Source organism: Lutra lutra, chromosome 7 (genome assembly GCF_902655055.1).
Source record: "Lutra lutra chromosome 7, mLutLut1.2, whole genome shotgun sequence".
Taxonomy (NCBI): domain Eukaryota; kingdom Metazoa; phylum Chordata; class Mammalia; order Carnivora; family Mustelidae; genus Lutra; species Lutra lutra.
In genome coordinates, this window is record NC_062284.1 from 116,662,526 (window position 1) to 116,689,303 (window position 26,778).

General features: G+C 51.7%; 1 protein-coding gene across 1 annotated transcript in view; it reads right to left on the reverse strand.

The window, feature by feature from the left end:
- The window catches only part of RIN3 (Ras and Rab interactor 3), a 115,975-nt gene that overhangs the window by 63,174 nt on the left and 26,023 nt on the right, over positions 1-26,778 (reverse strand). The window contains exons 2-3 of the mRNA XM_047737275.1: positions 17,390-17,597; positions 3,549-3,666 (exon numbers count right to left, since the gene is read on the reverse strand). Coding sequence (XP_047593231.1) covers positions 3,549-3,666; positions 17,390-17,597 — 326 coding nt within the window. The remainder of the gene's footprint in view (positions 1-3,548; positions 3,667-17,389; positions 17,598-26,778) is intronic.

Sequence of the window (26,778 nt, forward strand, 5' to 3'; positions counted from 1 at the left end):
AACAAACACGATTATAACCCTCCATTGTGCTCCAGGTACTGTCCTAAGTACGTCACTTTTTAAAGAAGATTTTATTTATTTTTTTGAGATAGAGAGAGAGAGAGTGAGAGCAAGGGTACGAGCAGGGGGTGGCAGCCGAAGGAAAAGGAGAAGCAGACTCCCAACTGAGCAGGGAGCCCGACACGGGGCTCATTCCAGGACCCTGGGATCATGACCTGAGCTGAAGGCAGACGCTTCACTGACTGAGCCATGCAGGTGTCCCGATCCTACGTATTTTAGACACACTAACCCCTTCAAGCACCCTAAGGGAGAGACACCATTATTCTCCCTATCACAGAGGCCTGGAGAAGTTAAGTGAGGCCTGGAGAGGTAGGAAAAGGCAGAGCTGAGGCCCGCCATGTGGCTTCCATAGTCTGCTCAGTCACCATGTTAAGGAGGCAGGTTCGGAATGAGGAAGAGAGAACAAAAAGGTCAGAGCAGTGAATCACTGAGGCAAAGAAACGTGTTACCTGGTACTTTCTTGATGTTTTCTGGGTTCAGGAGTCTGAGGTTTGGGGAGCAGTGGAATAATATAAAGATACATACAAACTTATAGATGGCATCTGGTAGTCACAGTGAATGGATGTGAATCATGATTAGAAGAGTTACACTCCATGAAGGAATGTTGGTTTGTTTTGATGGTCTTTTCAGCAAGTTCAGCACTGAAATGTTTCAAAGTTTAAGACTGGGAGGGGCGCCTGGGTGGCTCAGTGGGTTAAGTGTCTGTCTTCAGCTCAGGTCATTATCTCAGGGTCCTGGGATCGTGTCACGCATCGGGCTCCCTGCTCAGCGGGGAGTCTGCTTCTCTCCCTCTGCCCCTCACCCAGCTTGTGCTCTCTCTCTCAAATAAATAAATAGAAATCTTTAAAATATAAACAAACAAACAAATGTTTAAAAGTGGAAAATGGAAAAAAAAAAAAAGTGGGAAATGAGATTCTACCACGTGGTCCCGGGAGGAAGATATGCACCGGGATGTAACCTGCCTCTATGACCGGGTGCCCTGGTTTGTCTCCCGGGCTCCTAATTGGAAATGAAACACTGCCACCAAACGGGGCATTCTGGTTCCACTGGATAGGATCTGCGCATCCTTTCTCACCAAGTCCCAAAAGGCCAGGGGTTGTATTTGGGTTGGAAAGACTTAGAAGTGATTACCCTGGAGTCTAGGGCAGGGAAGTGGGAAAGAAGAGCGGGGAAGGAGAAAAGTGCATCTTCCAGACATTCTGCCAGTCCAGCTTGGTTCCCTCTTCCTCTGAGAAGCCTCCCCTACCAGCCTGCCCTTGAACGAAGCTCCCTCCTTGAGCTTCTAGAACAGCTGTGGATGCGTGCAGCACATCCCCACTGCCCACCTTCAGCTACATGCCAGAGGCTGGGGCTGAAATTCAAGGGCACGACTGGACCTCGGGTTCTAAAAGGACTGTAGGTAACTAGGGCCTGGGCGGCAGGTCTTTGAACCCGGCTGATGGCCAAACTTACACCCGGGGGTCGTGCTGAGAACGTCTGAGAAAAGGCCCACCTTCTTGGAGAGCCGTAGGTGCCCCCAACAACCTCACCCTCTGCAGTCATTAGAGGGTGCTGTGTATTGGTTTGGGAAAACTATGACCCTTCTTCCTCTTTGAGAACCCTACACTTTCTTCCCTGCAGGATACTGCAGGACAGGGGTCACTGGGATTTGCTGTCTAAAGTAACAACCCCACACACTCTACCCCTTACAGAGTCCTAACAGCTCACCAGGATCCAAGTCCTCTCCTTGTGCCTGCACACAAGCATGGACCACATTTCCCAGAGTCCCTTGCAGCTGGGTGTGGTCATATGACCGAGTTCTAGCCAATGGAATACAAGCCTAGGTGACACACCTACTTCCTAGACAAGACCTCGGTTAAGACCCGCCCACAAGCTCCCTGCTTCCTGTTGGCTGGAGTCCACCCAAGGAACTAGGAGTCCACTTGCCCTAGCCGCATAGCCTTTGTCAGGGCTTCCTGAAAAAGTCCTCTCTACTGATGAGGAATCTTGCCCAGGAGCAGCACACTAGGCTCTTCTGGGCTTAAGTCATGACATTTTTTGTTATTGTGGCAACTAGCTAATCTTCCCGCTTCCATGTTCTGCACAGCGTGACTCTTCAGCTCAAGGTCACCCTGTATGGTTACTTGTTTACTGTCTCCTCCTTCCACCTGAATGTGGGCCAGAAGGCAGGGGCTGTGTTTCACCCCCTGCTGTGTCCCCAACGGTAGAGCAGCTCCTGACATAGGGGAGACACTCAATAACCCTGTGCTGAACACACAGTGAATCCGGGTCTCTATGGAAAGGCCCCTTATAGCAAGAAAAGCAACCTGTTTCTGCTTTCACTTTCTCATCCACCTCTGGAGCTGGAAGATTCACTTTTCACTGAACAAACACCCGCTGGTCACCCTGCAGGACCCAGCCTGCATTCTCTCCTCTTTGAGGCCCTCCTGGAATCCTTCCCACGGTGGTTGGCATCCCATGTCCCTGAGCCAGGGGTCCTTCTGTAGTCACACTTGTCACACCACACAGCAAGTAGTGACATCCATGTCTCTTCCACCCCATCACGTTCCTCACCCCCGCTAGACTGGGAGATCCTTGAGGCCGGGGCTTGCTCAACTGTGTATCCTCCCGGGGCTGGGCTAAGTGCTTCTTGAGAAACAACTAGTCCAAAATATTTAACAAATATCTCTGAAGTATTTATTATATGTATGTTATATGAATATATAATATTTATGAGATACTTAATATGTATTTTATTGTCCTTCTTTAACTCTTTTCACTCTGCTTCTAACTAAAGGTAAAAAGGTTCCCACAGCCACACGATTTATAAGAGGACCTAAGCTGGTGCCTGGAATGTTCTAGAGATTCTTCTAACTTCTAGGCTTTTGGAGTTTAATACTTAAAACACCCATAAGAGGCCTGGACCCTTTCACTGTGTATCCATACAAACCTGCCCCCGATTAAAGGCCCCCAAAACATTTTCCCGCTGGGGCCCAGGCCTGCTCGTGGCAGACCTGTGCACACACGGGATTTCTGGCTTCCAAAGTGCGTGCCCATTGGACCCTCACAAAGGCCCTGGGACTCAGGCAAGACAGTGACTATCATGTGCGTTTGACGGATGAGAAAACAGGCGTAGGGAGGCTGAGTGACTCGTCTGAAATCCTGGTTTGTGTGTGTGCTAAGCTGTCTCTAGGACCAGGGGCCCAGACAGTTCCTCTCCTTTTCTTCCTTTTCTCCAGCCTGAGCTGAGATGAAGAAAGTGCACGAGGAAGCAAAGCCACCATGCCGGGACACGCGTGCGCAGAACCGCATGCTGACTTGAGCCATAAAGTAAGTCCACAACAAACCGGGCCAAATAACTCCCGGGGCCTGAAAGCTTCCCCCTTCTTCTAATTTTAAAGGCCTCTGGCCTGCTGGGGGGTGGGTGGTGGGGGTCTGTGGTTATGTGGGTAGCATCTTCTGTTGTCTTGCTGGGTGGTCGGGGCCAGCACAGGAAGACAGGTACTTACTCGACTTTTCTTCTTTAACGGTGTATTCGAGCACCTCGGACGAGCCCTCATTCAGGGAAGGGAAGTGGACACAGAGCACCAGGTGCTTCAAGCTGCTGTCCCGACGGACCAGGAACGTCTGCAATGGAAGAAGGGGGTGGAGCTCCATGAAGCAAAGATTTGGTTGATGGTCAGGAGGACAACAGTGGGATGGAAGTCATCCAGAATGTTCCAGAAACAAGGAGGCAGGGTGGGGGACTCAAGCACCCCTTAGAGAACTGGGGATTCTGCCCTCAGAGCCAAGTGTCACCTGGCCCGGGTCCCCTGGCTCCCGAGTCTCCATTTCTTGTACGCCCACAAAGCGGATCCGACTAAATCAATGCTTCCCAAAAAATTCTGTGTTGTAGGTGAGAGTTCGGCGGGAGTGTTACACATATGGGTTTCCGTGCCCCAGCACTGGAGCCCAGAATCGGGGGATTCTGATAAGGGTAGCGGTCCTGCACCCACACTTAGAAAAGCTCTAGGGCACAGGGAGTCATGTTGATTTTGAACTCACACCCCAGCATGAATGCTCTCCTCATTGTCATCCCCACCCTGGGCCCTAAGCCTCTCCCACCCAGGCCCCAAGTGCCTGGGCTGGAGCCAGGGAAACTGGGAGTCTGGCCAAAGTTGCTGAGGGAAGAAGGCTGGGGAGCCACAGGGTCATCCGCGCGGACATGGCCCCAGCTGTGAGAGGCTCTGGAGAACCTCTAAGATGGTGCTTCTTCCCTTTCCCCACTAAGGCACACTGTCCTCCACCCCCTTCGTGATGCTCCAAATTCTCTGCCCTTGTTATTGGTGACTATTATTATCCTGTTGCTATGTTATTGTAATTGTTAATATAATATTATTGATTAGCAGCAGCTAACACACACTGCCTGCTTAGTCTGCCTCGAGCCTTAATCCCAGGTGATTAGATTCCATGATCTTACTTAGTTCTTTTATTAAAACTATGGGGGGGGTGATGGTATTATTATCCCCATTTTATAGATGGGGAAACTGAGGTAAAGAGAGGTAAGCCATGCCCAAGACTACTAGGATCATAAGTACTAAAGCTGGAATTTGAGCTCAGGTCCTTCCCCTCGGATCCTAGGCACTCTACCACCCTTGTACCTCTGGACCTGACCCAGAGAGACTGTGTCCCTTTGGGAGCAGTGACACCATGAGCCCATGAGTCACTGGATTGTGGCTGAAAGTTTATAGGTCCTCTCCTGGAGCAGGGCAGGATGGAGAGAGCATGAGAACCTGGAGTGGATGGGGGTGGGGGGCGGGGACGGGAGGGAGGCTTCTGGGGGTAGAAATGCAGGTGGGATGCTGCCTGCAAATGTGCCCCAGCCTGGAAGGCGGTCTTCCCTAGGGGCCCCAGCTGGAGGCCAGCTCGCCTCTAGTCACCCCTGCACAAAGGGAGGCCACCTGACGCCCCTGCGCAGCCTCACCCTACCTGGAACAAAGGCATCACTGAACTGATGCTTTCCCCTGAACCTGATCTGACCCCAGGAACAGGCTGCCCTTCAAAGAAAAGAGGTCATCTGGCCTCTCCTTCAGAGGTCCAAGGTCAAGCTGTCTTCTGCCCCTCAATGCGGGTGGGAACCAGCAGTGTGTGAAGAAGACTTGGCAAGTCTCCGCTGGGGGTGGGGGGTGGGGTGGGTGAGTGTCACTTAATAAAAGTAGATCTGGTCTTTGTCCCTGGTTCCTGGCACAGAGCTTCAAAAACCCTTGGAATTTCCTGAGCGATAAGTGTCTTTTATTATTCATAATGAGCTCCTTTTGACCAGACCTGAGTTCACACTAATAGGTGACTCACAGTGGGCCCCTGGTGTCAAAGGAGGGGGTGGCCACAGAAAAGCCACCCCTACCTCAAACCTCCTCTGGTGCGGGAAGGAGCTGGAACTGAGAGGGCCACCAAGTTAGTCCGTGGAGTCTAGGAGATAAAATCCAGCGGAAGCCATTGGAGCTTCCTGGTTGGTGAACACGCAGATATGCCCGGATTCCCCTAGGGGAGGGTATGGGGGCTCTGTGTGTCCCTGCCCACCGCAGACCTCACCCCTATTTGTCCCTGACACTGGCTGTTCTTGAGTTGGGCCCTTTAGAATAAAAGGGTCAGCAGAAATAGTGCTTTCAGGAAGTTCCCAGAGTTATTCTCATAAATTGTCAACCCTGCAGGGGGGTTGTGTTTGCAGCTGAGTTAGAAGTGTGAGTGTGGGGAGCCTGGAGACCCCCCTTCCGTCTGGCCCCTGAAGTCAGGGCAGCCTTATTGGGGACCCTGACCTTTAACTTCTGGGGCCTGCACTCCCTCCGGGTAGTGTCAGAATGGGGTTGAATTGGGGGACACCCTGCTGGAGTCGGAGAATTGTTGTCATAGCACAATGAGTGAGTGAGTGTGTGTGCGCAGGGCATATGGAAGGAGTGAACTCTGGGCTTCCCCAGGGCCTCCCACCCGGAACTCTGGGAACAGGGAAGGGAGGCCCGAGCTGGAGCTAGCGGCACCCCCAGAAAGGCCGGCAGTGCAAACTTGGACCTTTGATGCTGAGCCCAGGTGGGTGATGAGGCTGGTACCCCATAAAGAAACCGAATTGGGGAGGGTTTCTGTCTGTGCAGGGAAAGCACACGCTTTACAATGTGGTGCCCATGTCTGGAGACACCTGCCCAGGTGGGTCCCTCATTCAGAGGCCACACACAGGCAGAGCTGCCTCTCTCTGACCTTGAGTGTCAGGAAGGAGGGCCTGGGTTTTTCAAACTGTGGGTCACGACCCGTGAGTGCAAATGCCACTAAGTATTTTTATTTTTTCAAAATAAAACAGAGGAGAACAGAAGATGAGAAAGCATCCTTCTCATGCCTATGAGAAGGATGGACTCCTTGTCAGAGAGTGAGGAAAAAGAGAGAGAGAGACCCTCAAAGGGCCAGGGCCACAGTCCAACATAGATTTCTTTCTTACTCTACTGGCCTGGCCTTCTTCCTTGGCTATTTGACCCACACTGATCCCTCTCTCGGTTGACTGCGGTGACCAAGCATGGTTGCTGGCCTCCCCGGGGGACCTCTGACCCTGCCCTGTGAACTAATTAGCTCTTTCTTACCCAGCACAGACTCATTTCTAGATTTCTTCACTGCTGACACATTGGCCCTGAGCTCCACCCTCGAATGCCCCTGAGAGAAAGAAAGAAGATAGGAGTCCTTGGACTGTTACTTCTCTGGCTGGAAGGAAGGTCAATCTGTCACAATCTCTATTTTTCTTGGGCTCCCAGAGGGCCCTGAGCAGCCAGTTATGAGCTCGGTGGCTCTGGGTAATTCTGTGGTCCCAGAGCCTCAGTGTGCTCATCTGTCAATGGGGAGAACGACACCAGAGCACCCAGCGGACACGAGAACAGAACCAAAGCCCTGCCCCTCCACGTTGGAAGTCATGGAGGTTACACAGGAAAGCCCCCAGTGGGATAATCGGACCTCCATAGATGCTCCCTAAGGCTTAATTCTCCGTTTGCCCCCCCTCCCCCCATGGCTGGGTTTTGGTCTTCAGTCTCCCAGTCTCAGGCTCTGTGGCGAACTGGGGATCCGCCTGTCACTCGTGTTGACTGTGAAAAAGAACCAGAAGGGGTCTCGTTGGGAGAATGGTTCAGCAGATGGTAAGGAGTGGGAGGCTGGAACAGTGGCTCCCACTCACCTGCGCTCTGGCCACGCTCCTTCCTTACATTTGGCCTCACTCACTCCTCATGGTGAGGTAGGTACTGACCATCTGTCTTTGACAAGGGAAGACTCAGGGCACAGAGAGGCCACACAGACCCAGCGCCATGCCGATGGGAAGTGCAGAAGCAGGACAGAGACCCAGGTGTCACTGGGAGTACCTCGCTTCTTTATTGCTCTCCTGTGTCACAGACTCATTGCGGGGTAGGGGCATAGACAGGGTGGGAAGTCCCCCAGGCTGGGTTCTGACCAGTCCCCAATTCTTAATGCCCAACACCCACCCTTTCTTCATGGTCACAAAGCCTCACACAGCACTTCCTTCTACCATGGCCAAGTCCTGGGGCTCTTATCTGAAAAGCCAAGATAAGGCCCTGGGGGAAGCTGGGGGTGGGGTGGGGGTGGCAGAGACTGTGAGCGGGTGGGGGAAGGATGGGGAGGGAGGCCGGAGGAGACCTCTGACCGGTCCTGCCTAGATGGCCACGAGGGAGGGGGAAACTGAGAAGGTCTGCCTGGACCACGGTCCTTCGGAACAAGAGAGTCTGTTCTGTGCTACCCTTTGGGGAGGCTTAGCTGCTCAGCTAGTCATGGGTCCCTTTTGGGAAAGAGCCACAGACAGCACCCCAGACACAGTGTCGCTGTGCAGCAAAGTGGGGAACAAATGCATAGTGATCCCTGGCTTTCTAGGTCCTGGGGAATCGCTGGGCTCCACCTTGGGCTGGCCTTGGCTTATCCCGTAGAGGGGGTTCGTCCATGATGGTGGCCGCAGGTGAGTACACAGCAGGCTGAAGGACAGCACCGGCCACCCTGGGCTCTTGCTCCAACACCCTGGGGGGTTCCAGGTGCAAATTCTTTAAGCCCCCTTTGCTTCTCTTTCCACCCACTGCGGCTAGCTTTTGAGAGACGCTGGGGGACCCAAAATCCCAGCTCTGCTACGTGCAAGCTATGGACCCACGGACAAGCCGCCTTTAGTTCTCCGGGTCTCAATCTCTTCATCTGAGCATGAGAATGATAATATCCACCTTTCAGGGTTGCTCTGAGAACTGCTGACTGGGTACATCACATGCCTGACACCAAGTGTGCACTTAATAAAAAGCACTTACAATTTTTATTATTAGAGTAGACTGCTCCCATTCACTGAGCACTAAACCACAAGCTAAGATTTTTAGAGGCATCATCTCCTTTGATAATTATTAGCCAGATGATTACTATGTATCTTTTTCCAAAGGGAGAGACAGGAGAAAGGGACTCACAGAATGTTCTCCTATGTGGTAGATTACAAATGGCCACAAATGCCTTGTAGCTTCTCACATCAAAATTCCCCACACCTGGAAGGAGTAGCCTTGGGACTTGCTTTGACCAAGATGAATGTGGCAGACAGGGCATGGTGGGGTTCTGAGGCTAGGCTGTAAGAGGCAGGTCGGCTTCCATGCTCACCCTCTGGGACACAGATGTCATGTGAGGACCCCCGGAGTGAGTCTGCCGGAGTCACGTGGCCACCCAGCTGCTGGCGCCAAGGGCCCGCCAAGCGAGTGGGCCCACCTCAGGCCAGCCAGCCCCAGCCGAGCCGCCGGCTGACTGCGGCTGCATGGCTGACCCCAGGTGAGAACAGCAACAGAGCAGCTCCACAGAACCCAGCCCAAACTGCAAATCCACAGAATCATGAGCAACTCAAATGGTGACTGTTTTAAGCCACTGAAGTTGTCAGTGATTTGTTACATGACAGTAGCTAATGATAGAGCCATCGGGTGTATGGACATGGGCCCCATCGTTTAGGTACCCACTCCTCTCTTCCTTCTAGAAGGTGTTATGGAGGGATCCCCAGAGCTCAGGGAATGGGGGGGGGCAGTTTGAAAGCCAGGGGCACTGGGGAAGGCAGGCAGTTCCCCACTCTCCAGCCAGAGGAACCAAGACCCAGAGATGAGACAGGCCTCCTGAGGCCACATCAGTTGTTAGTGGCAGAACGAGGACAAGAACGCGAGGCCAGTGACCTTCAGGCCATGGTGTGACCACTACAGGTCACCTCCTCCAACCCAACCAACCCACTGAGTGTCAGCTGAGTGCGAGTTCTGAGCCAGGCATCAGGCTACAGGTTTTAGACAGATACTTTATAATAGTTTGGGCTTGGGAGTGTTCTACCCATTGCACAGATGAAAAAGGTATGGGGGGAGGAGCAGCAGAAAGAGAGGGAAAGGGGAACACTCAGGGCCGTGGGCCTTGGGGCCCTTCCATGTACGACTTCGGCCCACAGGCTCTGGAGCCAGATGCTCTGAGTTTAGTCCTTAGCTTGGCTACCCTGAGCTGTGTGGTCTCTCTGGAGCTGCTTCTTCCTATGGAAAATGGGATCATTAACAGTTTCTGCCAGGGACAGTCGCTATCCGTTAGCTCTCCGACGAGTCTTTTCCCTTTCTTGACAACTGACCCCAGTTCCGATCTGGGTCTGGGTGCAACGTATCCTGCCTCAGGAGGAGTTGGTCAAAGCCATTCATGGCTATTCTGCTCCTTTTTGCCATTCATCCCCTTTCCAGCACCCCCCTTGCGGTTAGGGGGTGACCAAAAAGTCATCTAAAAATAAATTTGTTCCCTGAAAAAAAGACCGAGGCTTGGAGAAGAAAGCCTTTTGCCTGTGACCTCCTGCCTTTGAATGGGTGAGATGGCTGGAGCTGCTGCTGCCATTTTGTCACCATGAAGTGACAACTGGAGGACAAAAGCCAACACCTTGCAGATGGGGAACAGAAAGGTGAAAAGACCCTGGGTTCTAAGGACATCACTTGGCTGCTAAACTAACCCTGGACCCCACCCTCCAGCATTCCCAGCTGATCGAGGCCCTAGGTCAGCGGTGCCTCCCTTCCCCAGTGCCCCTCCACCTGCCTCCCATCCTGAGAACAAATGGCACAGAACCCCCTCCTGCAGGAAGGCAGCATTCCCACCCTCAGGGGTTCATGGACCGCTCCATGAGTCAGAAAGGAAGCCTGGTGATACACCAGGCATAAAGGACAAGGACAGATACCCTCATCAGCAGCCCTAGACTTCAGGCCTCAGCACAGAGTAAATCGTTGAGCTCAAGGTGGGGAGTGAGGGACCAGGTGACAAGTGTAGCCATGGGGACCTTTTCTGTCCCCCTGCAGGACACTTGCCTGTGGACTATCCAGGATGATAATGAGTGAAACAGTTCAGTCATTTCCCCTCCTCCCCCACTGCTCCTAAAAGTCTCCCCCAATTAACCAGGCCACCAATAAACCTTGAAATGCCCCAGTATCCTCACTCAGCCTCTCCCCTCTGTGGGAACAATGCAGTCTGGTGCCACGCCGAGCTGACATCTGAGTCAACCCACTCCTTCTGCTCCCTCTTTCCCCCCCCTTTTGTCCGCTTCCTCAGTGCCCTGCATTAGGAACTCTCAGAAAGCAAAAGAATCCTCTTCCCCAGTTGTACAAACTGACTGGGGCATGCCTACTCTAGGGGTCCAGTTTTCTTTAGGGATTCTCCTATCCCTACCCAACAAACAACTGTGGGGTGCAGGTCAGAGCACCAGGCTGAAAGGCAGGATACTTGGTGTCCCTTCCAGCTCTGCCCCTGGTTTGCCATGTCCTTTGGCAAGTCATTTTCCCTCTCTTGAGCTGGCTTTTCCAGTCTAGTGAGGGCGGGGGGCTGCAGGGTCCCAGGACTCCTTTCTTCTAGAAGATACTCTCCCAGATCAGCACCGGGGGGTCTTTCCCAGATCCCGAGAGGCTGGCACTGAGTTTGCTGGGGAAGTGACTGCAGTCCACGAGGCTGCAACAGCTGGCTGCAGGAGCCTCGCCCCGTCTACCCTCAGCCAGGGCGGGTTTCTGGAAAGACCAACTGATTGCCCTAACAGCTGGGACACAGTATGCTTAGGGAGAGAATCACACAGCTTCTGTAGGCCCCTCCTCCTCTCCAAGTAAATACACAAAAACCCAAAGTCCAATACACCATAATGATTTTACTTTTATCCATTTTTGCCCAGACAATCCAGAGCGGTCTGCTTTTCCACTTTGGTTATTTTAGGACAATTTTCCAGCTGCTTGGGGGTGAACTTTCCAATCATGGCCATCAGAGCAGGCTTGGAAGTGGCCAGTTCTTCCAAGAGGCCAGAAGCTCAGGGGCTGCTGGGCCTCTGGAGGCCGGTGGTCCAGTGGGTCAGGGACCAGGGCCCACTCTGGACACATGTGGCCCACCCTCCCCATCACTTCTAATTAAGTGGTAGCATGGCATGGAGGGGAGATTTTCAATCACCTCTGGAGTTTTTAAAACATGCTGTTGCCTGAGCTCTAGTCCAAACCAAAAAAAAAAAAAAAAAAAAAAAAAAAAAAAAAAAAAAAAAAAAAAAAATTCTGGGAATGAGGCCGAGACATTTTTCAAGCCTTTGAAGGCAGTCAGTTGGTGGGTTCAAATCACACTTTGGCACTTAGCAGCCGATTATGTGGGGCAGGCTCCTTACCGGAGTTGACTTTCCTTACTTATAAAATAGGGAGCCTGCCTCCCATTCTGCAGGGCTGTTGTAAAGATGAGAGAGGGGGGCTTATGGCATAGGAGACCTTCGGGAACTGCTGACTGTGCTCCTTTCCTGGCCCCAGCACCTGGAAGGGGCAAGAGAGAGGCTGCACTGATGCTTTTACCAAACTAATCTTAAATGGATTTGGCATTCTTTGGGCTCACACCTGGGGAAGGTGCCTTGAACCGCCTACACAGCTGGTCTGTATCACTATACAGGCTATTCTAACTCTTGAGCTAACCCCCCACTACAAAAAGCAATCTCACAAGAGATTTTTTTCATTAAAAACTATCTTTTGTCCTCCAAGCAATGGCACTCCAGTTGCAATAAACACACAAAACACCCAGATCTTGCTTTCTAATATTATTCTCTAATGAAGGAAACGGGGGCCCCATGGAGAAATGGCTGATTCCAGGATGTGGGCAAGAAATACACAAAACAATCCTGAAGCGTGCAGGGTCAGAAAGGAAGGAAGTGCTCCACACACCAAACACACACATGCACATGCGCAATGATGACCGTATGTCAAAGGGACACGGGAACCAACTGATGGAGCTCAGCCCAAAGCTGGAACAATCTGAGCAAAAGAATCATTGGGGTGCCAGGGTGGCTCAGTGGGTTAAGCCTCTGCCTTCAGCTCGGGTCATGATCTCAGGGTCCTGGGATCGAGTCCCGAATCAGGCTCTCTGCTCAGCAGGGAGCCTGCTTCCCCCTCTCTCTGCCCGCCTCTCTGCCTACTTGTGATCTCTGTCTGTCAAATAAATAAATAAAATCTTTAAAAAAAAATCATTTAAGTAGTATTGGATTATAACCCAAAGCAGAAAGGCAATACCCATGAGTCCATATTGCTACAAGTCAATGATGGAATAAATAAATAAATGGAGAAGAGACACATCTCTTGTGCAGAAGAACTCCAAATAATTTATGTAGAGAGTCAAGGACTCCCCAGTCCCTGAGGATGGGCCGCACATAGTGACTTCCTTCCAAAGAGGGCAGCATAAGGGGTGGGAGCAAGGATCACTCTACAGAGGCGAGAGCTGACAAGCACCTCGGCCAGGTGATCCAGGTCTACGCCAACAGTGAGTGCTAAGTCATGTTGATAGTAGGTTCTGCTGACATGATGTGAAGAGAAAGGCACTCTACTTCTGGGTCTTCTGCCCACAAACTCATAACCCTAGTCTAAGCATCAGATGAATGCCAGCGGAGGGATTCCCTACCAAATGCCTTTGAAATACCTGTATTCCTCAAACCTGTCAAGGCCATCAAAACACAAAGAAAGTCTGAGAAACCATCACAGCCTAGAGGAGCCTGAGACACAAGGACCCAATGTAAGATGGAGGCCTGCATGAGAGGCTGCCATGGAAGAAGGACATTAGGTAAAAGCTGGGGGCTTTAGCGCATGTGAGTGTATCAATATTACTTCATTAACTGTGACAAGCATATTCTATTCCTGTCTGATGTTAACAGCAGCTGTTAAACTGGGGGAGGAGTCTCTGGGAACTCCCTATACTGTCTTTGGAACTTTTCTATAAATCAAAAATTTCTAAAATTAAACTTAAAAAAAAAAACAACAACAAAAATCATTTGGGTGTAGAATGAATAAAAGTGGCTTTTCGATTGCCTTGTTGCTGGATACACACAAATAAAAAATGGGCCAGTATGTTCCCAATACGTATCAGAGACGCAGACTGCTGGGAGGATAGGTGGGGAGGGGTGGAGGGGGTGGGACATGGTCAAGGTCATGGAGCTACTGGCAGAGCCAGAAGCCTGGTCTCCAGACCGTTCGCCTCTGGAGGGGCGGGTATCCAGGTGATCTCTGAAGACCCTTGGAGCTCATAAAGCCTGGGGGCCACCTGTAGTGTCTGCAGTTTTTTGTTTGTTTTCATTTTTTTAAAGTACTTAAAAAAAAGATTTTATTTATTTACTTGGGAGAGAGAGAGAGAAAAGGATAAAGCACTCGAGTTAAGGAAGGTACAGAGGGAGAAGCAGGCTCTCTGCTGAGCAGGGAGCCCAAGGTGGGACTCGATCCCTGGACCCTGGGATCATGACCTGAGCCGAAGGCAGACACTTAACTGACTGAGTGGTCTGCAGCTCTGAAAATGAGGAGGGCACTGTGGGCTCAGTTTCCCACCCTCCTGTGGGAGGAAATTACCAGGCCAAGGGCCCTTGCTGAAGGTCACACCTTGCAGACTCTGCTCTCACTAGTCACATGGCCTCAGGCAAGTGAGTGAACAGGTCAGAGCCTCTGCTGTCTCCTCGAGGATAGGAAGATACTAATAGCATGGAGCACCTGACAGAAATTGCAGTGGGGATAGATATGATCGTGCAAAGACCAACTCTGGGTAAGAGTTGGCCAACAGTCTTACCAGAGCATGAACTTTGGGCTTTGCATCTGCTTGAAAACAGAGATGTGAAGGAGGGTGGGGGCGGGTAAGGGCAGAGAGGGAGGGGGCAGGGAAAGGAAGAGAAGGTGCATCTGGTCTAATTCTGTTGGCTCAGGGCTGACCCTGTCCCTGAGGCCTCGGCGATGCAGTGAGTGGGATCAGGGTGTGGGCCTGGCTCACCCCCTTTAGGGCAGCTTCCTTCCATTTTAACAGTGGCCCCTCTCTCAGTCCCGGGATCAGATGCAGGCCTCTCTCTGGATGCGGGTGTCACGTTAGGACCCAGCCTTGGAGCAGCTTTCTATTTGCTATCTCAGTCAGTCCCATCTACCCTGCATGACCTGGCTCAGCGTCTGCCTCCTCCAGGAAGTCCGCCCGCATCACCCCAGAGCTTGGCATCTCTTTCTCGCCATGGTCAGATCTTCTCATCCTCAGGGCAGAGAGGACATACTGGAACACAAATCCTCACACCCCACAGTGGTGTGGGGCTCTCAGGAGTCGGTGGACAGTAACAGCTTTCTAGTCCTTGGTGGGATGGCTTTAAGACGTGTGTTCCACACTGGTCCCCAGAAAGCTCCAGTAGGATCCAGCTCCCCTTGCAGCCCGTGGTAACGTGCACGACCACACACCTTTCATTAGCTGCCTCCCTTCCCTGTCTTATTTCCCCTGCCAGCCTCCTGGGGTCGGTCACCTCCCAAATAAACTACTTGAACTCAAATCCTTGTCTTGGGGTCTGCTTCTGGGGAAGCCCAAACTAGGGTGCTCCTCTTAGCCTCAGTTTCCTTATCTGTAAATTGGGGATAATAACAGATGCAGAGGCCTCCCAGGATTATCACAAGGATGTGAGGAGAGGACACCACACAGGACTTGCCATTAATGTCAGTACCTGGCCCAGCCCCGAGAAGGAATCTTCACATTGAACCACTCTTGTTATTTTGATTTGGGCTTATCTTCAACTTTTTGAACATGGGGCTGACCCCTGGGGCAAAGCAGTCCAGACTTAGGGCCGGCCCACCCTGCCCTGGAGAGGCACTTGCCTTTCCCACGATGGGTCCTCACCGTCTTGTCGATCTGCATGTCCATCCATGCCCAGAAAATGGCCATCCCTTGGCATCAAAACCTTGCACTTGGATCTACGTTGAGTCTCAACCTCCCAGGAAGGGTGGGAAGCCAATCCCCTCCAAACCTCACAGGGAAGTGGATGATTTGCTGGTGGACTGGACACGCTGGGAACTGGGACACTCACTAGTGTGAGTCCCTGATTTTATTTTCCATACAGTTTCTTCATTTGCTCCGAAGCCCTTAGTGAGCTCAAAATAAAAAACCTTTTGGTGGGGCGGGATGAAACAAGGGGTCTTGTTTTCTTAAGGATGACCATCAGCTTGCCTGCCCCTGGAGCCCCCTCCCTACTCATCCTTCTAGAGGGATCCACGGACTCCCAGGCTGTCCCTGGTGCTGCAGTGGGGCTGGCCTGGCCTGGGGGCAGGGGGCGTCTGCCACCATACCCAGAAGAGACACACCCCTGCCTTGGTCTCAGCAGGATTCTGCTGAGCTGTCCGGCCTCCATGGTCCCCACTCCCTGTGGAAGGGGCCTCTGTGGCAAGGGGAGGTTAGAACTTTGTTGGAAGCCCCGTAAGTTGCAGGAATTCCAATCCTTTTTTTTTTTTTAAAGATTTTATTTATTTATTTGACAGAGATCACAAGTAGGCAGAGAGGCAGGCAGACAGAGAGGAGGAAGCAGGCTCCCTGCCAAGCAGAAAGCCCGATGCGGGACTCGATCCCAGGACCCTGAGATCATGACCCAAGCTGAAGGCAGAGCTTAACCCACTGAGCCACCCAGGTGCCCCAGGAATTCCAATCTTTAGGTACAACTGCTACTCGACAGATTTTTATCTAGTCCAAGGTGAGTGAATCCACTAAGCCACTGAGCCCCACAGGGAGCCCGGACTCTTGCAGCAAGACCTGCCGCATTGAAGGGGAGCCCAGCAGAAGCACCCAGCGGCTGAAATCCCAGCGTGGGATTCCGCGCAGGTACAACATAGCTCGGGAGCAGCCAGACTGCCTGGGTTCTGGGTTCAAGTTCCAGCTCAGGCACTGGCTCACTGAGTCACCTGGGGGAGGTCACACAGCTTCTGGGCATCTCAGCTACCTCTTCTGTAAAATGGGTCTGACTGTCATGCCCAAGTCAGAGGGCTGCCGTGAGCACACACGGTGCTGATTCACGTGCACACCTTCGCTGAGTGCCCGGGACAGAGTGCTCGACAGACCCTGGCTGCGGTCACTGGGGGACCCTGCAGATAACACCCGCGAAGACAGACCATGAGCTTCGAGCAAACACGGTTTCTGCAGCGGACAGCTGGCTGCCGGGGCGTGGGGAGGAGGCCCAGGACTTTATGTCAGGTCAATGAAGTGTGTTGGAAGCAGACAGAGATGCTGCTGACACGGCGCTGGGAACAGACTACACACATAGCATGCTTGAAAATGGCTCTTCTTCTGTGATGCGAATTTCACTTCCATAACAAACAAAACTGAAAACAGACTTCTGGGAAGTCAGTGAGGGGACAGAGAACAGGTGGCAAAAACTTCGAGAAGCCTCTTTACTTCTGTCCGGCTTGATTTTTTTTTTTTTTTTACAGTGACTACACATGTTTATCACTTTTATAATTAAACAAATTAAATGTTTTTTAAAAAAAGAAGTGGTGCATAAGAGAAAACACATGGGGTGGGTGGCACCTGATGGGTTCTGACTCATGTTTCACTATCTACCTACCTATCTTCCCCTGTGATGCTCACAGGACCAGAGTACCTTTGCGAATGGCCCCGTTTCAAAGGGAGAAAAGTGAGCCTCAGAAAAATCTAAGCCCCTTGGCTCAGCTCACAGAGCCTGGCTCCAGAAAAGCTTTTGCCTGCGTCACATAGCCCCTGTTCTCTTTTATCAACTAAGGGAGTGAAACAGGATCTCTCCAGTGCCTCCAGCTCTCATCCCGGATGCCTGGCTGACTTCTCCAAGTGCCAATCCTGCTTCTCAGGGGTCCCGGTGCCCAGACAGCCCACGTCAGCCACACAGCCCCCTGTTCTCTGGAGTGGGGGACACCTGCTCTCCAAAGCAGGAACCAGATGTCCCACCAGTCTCTCGCTCCTCAGTTCTGGAAACAAACACCCGAGTCGAAAAGCTGACCAACCCAAGAAAGGAAAGCAGAAACAGGCAGCTGTCCTTGCCCACCACCGGCCACGAGGCGAAGAGACCTCAACTCACCCCAGCCGCCTCCTGGAGCAGGATACCGGAGGCCTCCGCCTGGCCCAGACCCAGCTGCAGCCACACAGGACATGTCTTGATGAGCTTCTCCAGGACACTGATGCCCCGCCGGGGAAGGCAGTTTTTTGGGGTGACCGGGGGACGAGGCCCCATGCCATCCTCCTCCTCCTCTTCCTCTCCCTCTCCTTTGCCAACATCTGGAACAGGACTGAGAACAGAATCAAACGATCAGCCCCTGATGCAGCCAGCCCCGACAGCAGAGTGTAACAGACGGACAGTCAATTCAACCGTGCTCATTCATTAGGCATCTATGAAGCCACCAGTCCTCTGGGGAATTAAAAAGAGATGAACCATGATCCGCACCTTGGGGTGCTTATAATAAAATGGGTTGGATCGACACAGACGAAACCAGCTGAAGCAGAAGATTGGGATAAATGTAACAGGAGCACCATGCGGCAGGAACAGCTAATTCCAACCCCGGCTGGCTTCAGGGAAACACAAGGGACTCCAAGGAACTAAATCTCTCAGGGTATCTGCAGGGGTGAAAACCTTCATCAGACAGAGGGGGTAGTTACACAGGTAGGAAGATGTGGCTGGTGCCTGTCTTTTGCCTGCGTCCCTGGCTAGTGGTTGCTCTAAGGGACTGCACTGGGGAGGGTCAGGATGAGCCCCATTAAAGGCACAGAAGAGGGGAACGGGGTGGTGCGGGAGAGGGGGTTTGAGGGCTGCAAGACCCAGAAGTCCTGAGGAGGGAACAGCTTTTCCTAAAGGCAAGGGCGGGGTCCCGGCCAAAATTCCCCCCTGACGTCCCCACTCCCAAATCCTCCCAGAAGCTGTCCCTCTCACGGATGCTGTGTGCACAGGGACACTTGTGCATTTCCCCGCTGGGTCCACACTGAAAAGGGTGCCCAGGACGAACGGGAGTGTCCGAGGCAGCTGCAGGCACCGTGGGGCCGGGAAGGGCAGTAAGGCAGCCCCATGGATGGCTACAGGCTGTGGAACTGGGGCTCAGTGAGCCACATTTGGAGTTCAAGTCCAGGGCAGCCCAGCTGATGCTGATGTAACCTCTTCCCAGGCCCTGAAGTCCGGTCACAGCATCTCCGCTGGGAAAGAAGTAAAAAGGCTAGAGGCCGGAATTACCCTGGAAAGAAGCACCCTGGGGCCTGTTAGTTTCCTCTGACCCTCGAGACCCAAAACTATCTTCTGGCACCAAAAGGCTTCCTGATCATCTTTAAACCTCCTTGCTTGGCCAGGGGCCTCCCCCAGGGGCACATTAGGGCTCTCATGGAAGCTGGGAGTGAGAACTCGCATTTCCGCTCTGCCACCATCTAGGCTGAGGCCGTGGTGAGTCCTTTTCCCTCTGAGTCTGTTTTCTCATCTATGCAATGGGCAGGTGGTAGCCCGGAAGCTTCCTCCACTTACTGGGTGGTCCTAGGCGGGGCCTGGGCTTTGGGGACAAAGGTCCTCATCTTCTCCTTAGAACCAAAGCCATGATCAAACAAACAGGCTCTGGGAGAAAGGAGGGGGTCTGTCTCCCATTCGCTTGTACTATGAATATTTTCCGAGGGCCTGTGAGCTCCAGATGTTGTTCTAGGAACTGGGTCAGAGCAGAGAACAAGAGTAAAAACCAAACCAAACCAAACCAACAAACCTCACCTATAGGAGAGAAGCCAGGTGACAGACAAGGTGAATGAGTGACCTAGAGTGTGTCAGGTCGTGCTGAGCTGTAACAAGGATGCGGATTTGGGAAAGAGCAAAGGCCTTTGAGCGACCTGACCCAGAGAAACCTCAAGGAAGCCTAGGGGCTGGCAGGTGCTGGGGTTAGAGGGTTGGGGCAAGGGGAGGTCAGAGGGGGCAGGGTGGGTGTCCCCATAAGGATGCTGGAACGACTGGCAGAGTTGACTCTAAGGCCGCTCCCTGCCCCCAGCTCCCTGGAAGTCCCAGCTTCATCCTGAGGACAGGATGACCAAGGAGAAACTCCGTCCAGGCTCCAGAATCATGGGGACCATGCCATGAGTCCTTTGTGATCACGTCCCTTCCTGCTCTAAAACCTTCAATGGCTTGCACTGCCTAAAGGATCCAATCCAGTCTCCTAATATTAAAGGTACTCCCTTTCTGAGCCTCTGCCTTCCCCCATCCCCAAAACTCCCCACAAAGAGCTGCCCTCCATCCCCTCAGCAAAACCTGCATTTCCCCACTTGGCACTCCTGAGGCTCAGGCTGCCCTATCCACCTGTGATTCCAATGCCCAATGTGATTCCTTCAGGTTCCCTGTTACTAACATTGTCTCCAATGGGCAGGCAAAAGTTTAGTGGATTGGACCAGAAAGCAAGAACCATGAAAGGAAAGATGGATAAATTAAACATACCAAATTAAACTTGCGCCTATCAAAACACCTCATGAAGAAAAGGAATGCGCAAACCACGGGCGGGGAAAAAATATTTGCAAAGCATACATCTAACGGAGAACGAGCAAGTTCGTGTTAAAAATGGGCCAAAGGTTTGAATATACCTCCAAGGAGACATCTGAATGGCCAATAAGCCAGCGAAAGATTACTTGACATCATTAGTCATTAGGGGAATGCAAGTTAAACTCATTAAACACAATGAGATACCACGATACAACTACGAGAATGGCTAAAATTAAGAAGACTGACATCTGACAACATCACATGCTGGTAAGGGTGGGAGGAAACCAGAACTCTCTGGCATTACTGGAGATACTCTAAATGGGTACAGCCACTTTGGAAAAAGACAATTTTTTTTTTTTTTTTTTTTTTTTTTTTGTAAACCTAAACATAAACCTTGCGTATGACTCAACCATCTCACTCCTGGGTATCTATCTACCCAAGAGAGATGAAAGTCAATGTCCACACAAAGACCCATATGTAGATGGGTATTGACTGCAAAATTCTTTTGACTCTTCTGCATGTTTAAAATCTTTTATAGGACACTGCTGGGGATAAAGTTCTCCCCATCCCTTAAGACCCATCCAGAAGAAGCCTGTCTGCTTTATTAGAAGTCCTGGGTTCGAATCCAAGCTGTGTGACCTCTGGCCAGTTACGCTACTTCTCTGGGCTTCAGTTTAAGCATCTGTAAAAAGGTAAGAATTACCCTTACCTAATAGCGAGGCAGAGAGAGATGGGTCGAGTGCTTCGCACAACTCAGTAAAAGTTAACTATTGTTTTTCTATCATCCTAGCCCTCCAGTTAGGATTCTTCTCATTATAACTCTTCTACTTTGTGGCCTTGATTTTAGGACTTAGCACATTTGATGAGAATGACCGAGTAGATGTCTGTGTGTTGCACCTGGCTTGTACCCAAGACAACATGTGAACCCAGCTGTGTGGGCTCAGCGGGAGTCCCCAGCAGTTACAGCTGATGTGACCGGGCTGTTCCACTAATCACAGCAGTGAAACAAAACCTGATGGGATGTCAGCTCTGGGCATTTCTACCTCTGTCATTCTGCTGGAGCCCCACAGCCCAGCCCCAAGCACCATCATGGCACGGGCACCTTGCAGAGCAAGTGACGCCCAGACAGCTCAAGTGACCCAAGGCCCAATGTCAGCAGGGACTCAGGGATCCGAGGGTCTGGCCCCATGGCCCTTCTCCGGCCTGGTCAGAGCAGGTGCCCTCGTCATATTGTCCCTTCAGGGCTCTCGTGCTCCTGTGACTCGGAGTGAGGCCCAAAGCTCCCCGAGCCTCAGCTGCTCCTTTTCTAACTGGCATCTGCTGGCAGAGCAGGTGACCCGGACACCCATGTCCTTGCTCTCAGCAGCCAAACTCTAGCTGAAGGTCCCATAAGGGCAGCCACGGGAAACTTGGGCAATGAACAGGACTGTCAGCAAAAAGTAAGGAGCCTCAGAAACTTTAGTGCAACTCATCAGAAAAGAGAAATCATTCATGGCCAGTTTCCTTCTGCTCGCTGGTAGGGAGGACAGCGCCACTCTTAGCCAGGTGTCATTGGACACCGGGCTGAGCGCAGGGTGGTCAGACACTCGGGGAGACCCTCCCCCTGCACTGCAGGGACCCAGCCTGGATGCAGCAACCAGCTTTATCTGGGAGACTTTGTCACCAGCTCCCTGAAGGAGCAGTGAATTGGCACGTCCCCAACTTGCTGGACCGGTGTCTGGGTCCCTGTCACTGGTGAGGAGAGGAAAGCTCTGTTCTGGGGTGGAGAGGCTGCCCCAGGGGGCCCCTCCTAAGTATGGGGTCAGAGCAGGGTGACAGCTTGGAGGGCAGGGCCCGGCTCCATGCTGCCTGTTGGGAAGGAAGCCATGGAAGTTTCCCAGCTCACGAGAGCTCCAGCCCCTGGGAAAGAGCTTGGGAAGTTCCAGTGATGACTCCTTGTGAGGGGAACTGAGGCTCCCTTGTGCAGACTTAGCCAGAAGCTGAGCGGAAGGTGGGATGCAGGGAAAGGACTGGCAAAAGGCCATCTTGGTCCCACCAATGATCCCAACCCCAAGCAGCTTCAAGACCGAGCTGGTCTATCAAGACAGAGAGGCCTAGTCCCTGCCCTCATGGGCTCTCAGGCCTGTAGGGGCCAGACGTGGCTCCAGTGATAATATTATGGGATGGCCCCATCACTCTGTACAAGGTGCACAGGCACCCAGGTGACGTGGGGGGCGGGATGGGAGGGGGTCCTGGGAAAGCAGGATAGCAGCCTGCCTGTTTGATGAACAAGGAGCCCACAGCACGACCACATGTGGGTCTGTTCTAAGTACTCCACGAACTCCCTTAACTCAGCTGACCTCCCACCTGTATGCCTGGGTTGCACTGTGTCCCCCAAAATGGCTTGTCCAAATTTTAACCCCCCGTACCTAAAGATGTGACCTTATTTGAAAAGGGGATATTTGTAGATGTTACTAAATTAAGGATGAGATCATCCTGGATTGAAGACGGGGCCTAAATCCAGTGGGAGGTGTCCTTATAAGCAGAGGCAGTGGAGAGATGCTAGAAGACCACACGACGGCAGAAGAAGAGACTGGATTAGAACGTCTCAAGCCAAGGAACACAAAGGGCCAACGGCCGTCACCAGAAGGTAGGAGAGAGGATGGAATGGATTCTCCCTCAGAGCCTGCAGATAGAACCACCTTGGCCGACACCCCGATGTTAGACTTCCGGCCTCCAGAACAGTGGGAAGATAAATGTCTGTTGTTTCAAGCTGCAAAGTTTCAGTAAACCTCCATAGTCCTGGGGAATGACTAGCTGACATCTAATAGTCCCATGTAAAGATGAGAACAAGGAGGCACAGAGAGGTTAAAGAGCTCACCCAAGGTCACACAGCCAGTAGGTGGCAGAGCTGGGATTCAAACCCCAGGCAATGTGGCTTCAGAGTTTGTGCTTCAAACAGCTACCCTATTCAAGCTCTTGAAGAAATTTAAAACAATTTTTCCATGTATCTGTACCCTTGTAGTACACGGCAAAGAGTGTTCAATAATGATTGCTATATCATTTGGAATATCTACAAATATACACAGACTCATATAAAAATATACATAGAAATAACTTCAGGAGGCTATGTAAGACATCATTAAAGACCGTTATCTCTGAGACGTTCAGGGGATTTGTTTCAATTTTTTATACGGATGAAGCATTACTTATATGATTAAAACCCATCTTAAATAATGTGTGAAAATATCCCTGTTTGCCACATAAACGAACACAGAGAGTTGGAGAGCTGCTGGCTTTGGGGATCTCCCAGGCCTGGCTTGTACCCCGGTTTTGCAGACTTATGGGTGGGGCTTGGATGCCTTATCCAACCACTATGACCTTAAGTTTCTTCTTCTGTGAAATAGGGAGTAGGCACCACCAGCTGAGAGGACTTCTCTTGGGAGCAAAGATGAGGTGGGCAGGCACGTGGCATGAAGAGGGCACTCCGTGCACCATGATTTTCATGGGAGTCGTTAACAGTTAACCTCTAAAAGCCAGAGTTGAATTGCTGAGCGATTCCAGCACCCACCCTAAACTTCTGAGATCCAAAGCCCCCTTCCTCCCTTTTGAAGTAGCCCCTGCTTCTCCTGCTGGGACAGGATTGAATAGGGGTCCCGGAGGGGAGTTCCCCTGTGACTCTGGTGGCCCCGAGAAGCACCCATACTTCAACACTCCCAGGGTGGGACAGGATAGTTGCTCACGACAGCCCCCAACACCCCATCCATTTTCTAGTCCTTCGTGCAGACTGCTCCTCTGGGAAATGAGTCCTGCACAGACAGGAGGGGACCAGCAACACAAGGACAGGCATGTGGGAGGTGTGAGACATTGCAAGGAGGGACACCAATCCCTCATTGGTGCCGTCTCTCTCTAGACTCACGACTAGAGGGTCAGCGGACATTTCACACACACTGCACGGTGCAAGGGTGACTCATTCAGTCTCTGTCCCAACCCCTGCCGTGCCCTGGCCAAGTGACTGGGGGCAAGGTACTGAACTTCTACAGGCCTCAGTTTTCTTATCTGTGCCATGGAGCTGGTAACATCTACATTTCAAGCAGCACCTGGCACATAGTAGCACTTCAAATAGGTCTGTATTCTAGCTGTGGGGTGGGGGTGGGGAGCCACATATGCGGTCACACCCAGGTTCTCCCAGGGACACCTGTTGCTATGACAGCAATCCAAGAGACGGCCTGAGATAAGCCAAAAGCCATGGCACACTAAAAGCCACTGGAGCCTGAGAGGGTAAAGCACCACTAAGAATGAAGACAGGTGCACCTGCTCCGAAAATGACTGTCAAAATCCAAGGGAGACAGGCATGCTGCAGCCCAGGCCTCCCAGGATGCAAACAGGCACAAGGAGACAATGATGATGGTGCTACCGTGGCCTTGGCAGTGACCAGAAAATGGGAATGACCCACGTCCATCTGTAAGAGAACGGGTCCACAGGCTGTGATCCCATCCACCTGGACTACCACACATCTGCTAAAAGGGAGGGGCCAAAGCTACACGGTTAAATCTCAAAATCCTGTTCATTCCCCGATTTCGGTCCCTCTGCTGAAGATAAGTAAGGGAACGACCCTGTGTTTGGGAAATACTCACTAAGATATATGGGGGTAAAGAGGCACAGTGTCTGCAAGCTGTTCTCAGAAGCTTCAGGAAAAAAATGAGAGAGGACGAGCAGATGGGACAAAATGTTAGTAATTGGTGTCTCTGGGTGAAGAACGTACATACAGAAATTTACGGTACTCATCCTGTAACTTTTCCGGGAGTCTGAAATTACATTAAAAAAAAAAAAAAGTTTTAAAATCCTACAAACCTAGGGTGCCTGGGTGGGTCAATCATTAAGCGTCTGCCTTCGGCTCAGGTCATGATCCGAGTCCTGGGATTGAGCCCGGCTTTGGGCTCCCTGATCGGTGGGAAGCTGCTTCTCTCTCTCTCTCTCCCACTCCCCCTGCTTGTGTTCCCTCTCTCGCTGTGTCTCTCCGGAAGGAACGGAAACACTTAGGTGTGAAACATACATGACAGTTGAGAGCGCACATGCACTGACTTCGGGGTGATGGTTACTGCGGAAGGGGGGAGGCAGGCAATGGGATCAGGGAGGGCTGGGAAGGAGGCTTCAGCCCTCTCAGTAACCACCGATAAACTGCCACACGCCTTTCCCCCAAGATCCTAGCACCCGTCACAAGACGAGGAGAGACAGGTGGGAAGTCTCCAGGCACTTAAGCCTAAGCCTATTCCTCCTGCCAGAGCAATTTATACGGGATACTCCAGCTTTTCAAAGAAATTTTCTAATTTTTAAAAATTTTTTTGGCGTTTTAAAGTCAATTCTGGAGCCTGAGGGCTGTGCTGAAAGGCAATGAAGATAAACCCAGCCTAGGCGTCCACCAATTCGTCCAAAGAATCAGGCCCCAGGGGACTTCTGGGGGAAATCCTCTGACAGCCGCCCCAGGGTCACTAGAGAAGAAACCAGAGGTCACTGGCTCATTTCTCTGGCAGCCATAGGACTTCGCTGGGAGCAGCAGCTTGTGCCAGTGCGAAGGACACTCTGGAGGCCCTAGTGTGACGGGGAAAGCCAAGCTGCTCTGCCCATCTGAGCCTCAGTGCACCGCCCCCCTAGCCGTAATCGGGAAGACAGAACACCTGCCGAACGGTGGTGTGAGGCTCTCATGGGACAGCATCAGGAAAGGCTCCAGCCACAGCTGACATCTAACAGGTGGTCACTCCTCGAGGGGATGGGACGTTTGGGGACAGTGCTGGAGACGTCAGATGTGCAGCGAGCCATTTCTGTAGTTCAAATACTGCTGACATTACTGGCCATGAGCTGCTTGCAGAGGTCCTGAACAGTTACCCAGAGGCCTTTGTGACCTTCCAAGCCACTGCCTTCCTCCTCCAATGATCCCCTGACACCACAGCCCTCTCTGTACACCCCCCCAGGAGAGAAGTGCCATAGCTGTTGGAAGACCTCCAAGGTCAGGGCATCACCACCTCACCGGGCCACCCATTCTGAGAAGCAATTTAGAGTTTCTATGGAGATGAAACGTGTTCCTAGGAAGTCTTCTCTCTCATTGCTTTCTCCATGCTTGGGGAGGGCCTTGGAGACAACTCACCCTGCCCCCCCTCCCAGAGCCCTCCAGCTGTAGGAAGGGGGCTGACACAGGCCCTCCCCCAGGTCTTCTCCTCTATGGGATGAACAGCCCCATGCCTCCACAAGGCTGGCCCGAGGTAACATTCATCAGCGGCTGTCCCCACTGCCAGGCACTGAGCTGGGTTTACTATATTTACTGTCTCTGGGAATTTGCATATGGAGTGATTTATTTTTTAATAACATGTTAACATATATAATTCAATGGTTTTTAGTATAATCAAAGAATTATGCAGCTATCAGTACAATTTTAGGATATTTTCATTACCCCAAAAGGAATCCCGTACCCATAATGCAGTTCAATTATTTCTTCCCAGTACCCTAGCCAGTGGCAAACACCAATTTACTTTCTTTTTTTTTTTTTTAAGATTTTATTTATTTATTTGACAGACAGAGATCACAAGTAGGCAGAGAGGCAGGCAGAGGGGGAGGGGGAAGCAGGCTCCCTGCTGATGCAGGACTCTTTGATTCCAGGACCCTGAGATCATGACCTGAGCTGAAGGCAAAGGCTTTAACCCACTGAGCCACCCAGGTGCCCTACGTGCTGTCTTGATAGATTTGCCTTCTGGGTTATTTCATATACAGAATCAGACCACAGGTGGTCTTTCAGGTTTGGTTTCTTTCACTTGGCATATATATATACATATTTCCTGTGTAGTTAACATACAGTGTTCTATTAGTTTGAGGTATACAGCAGAGCAATTCAACAACTGCACAGATCACTCCATGCTCATCAAGATAAGCATATCCCCAACCCCCATCACCTATCTGGCCCATTCCCCACCCCGCTCCCCACAGGCAACCTTCTGTTTGTTTTCTAC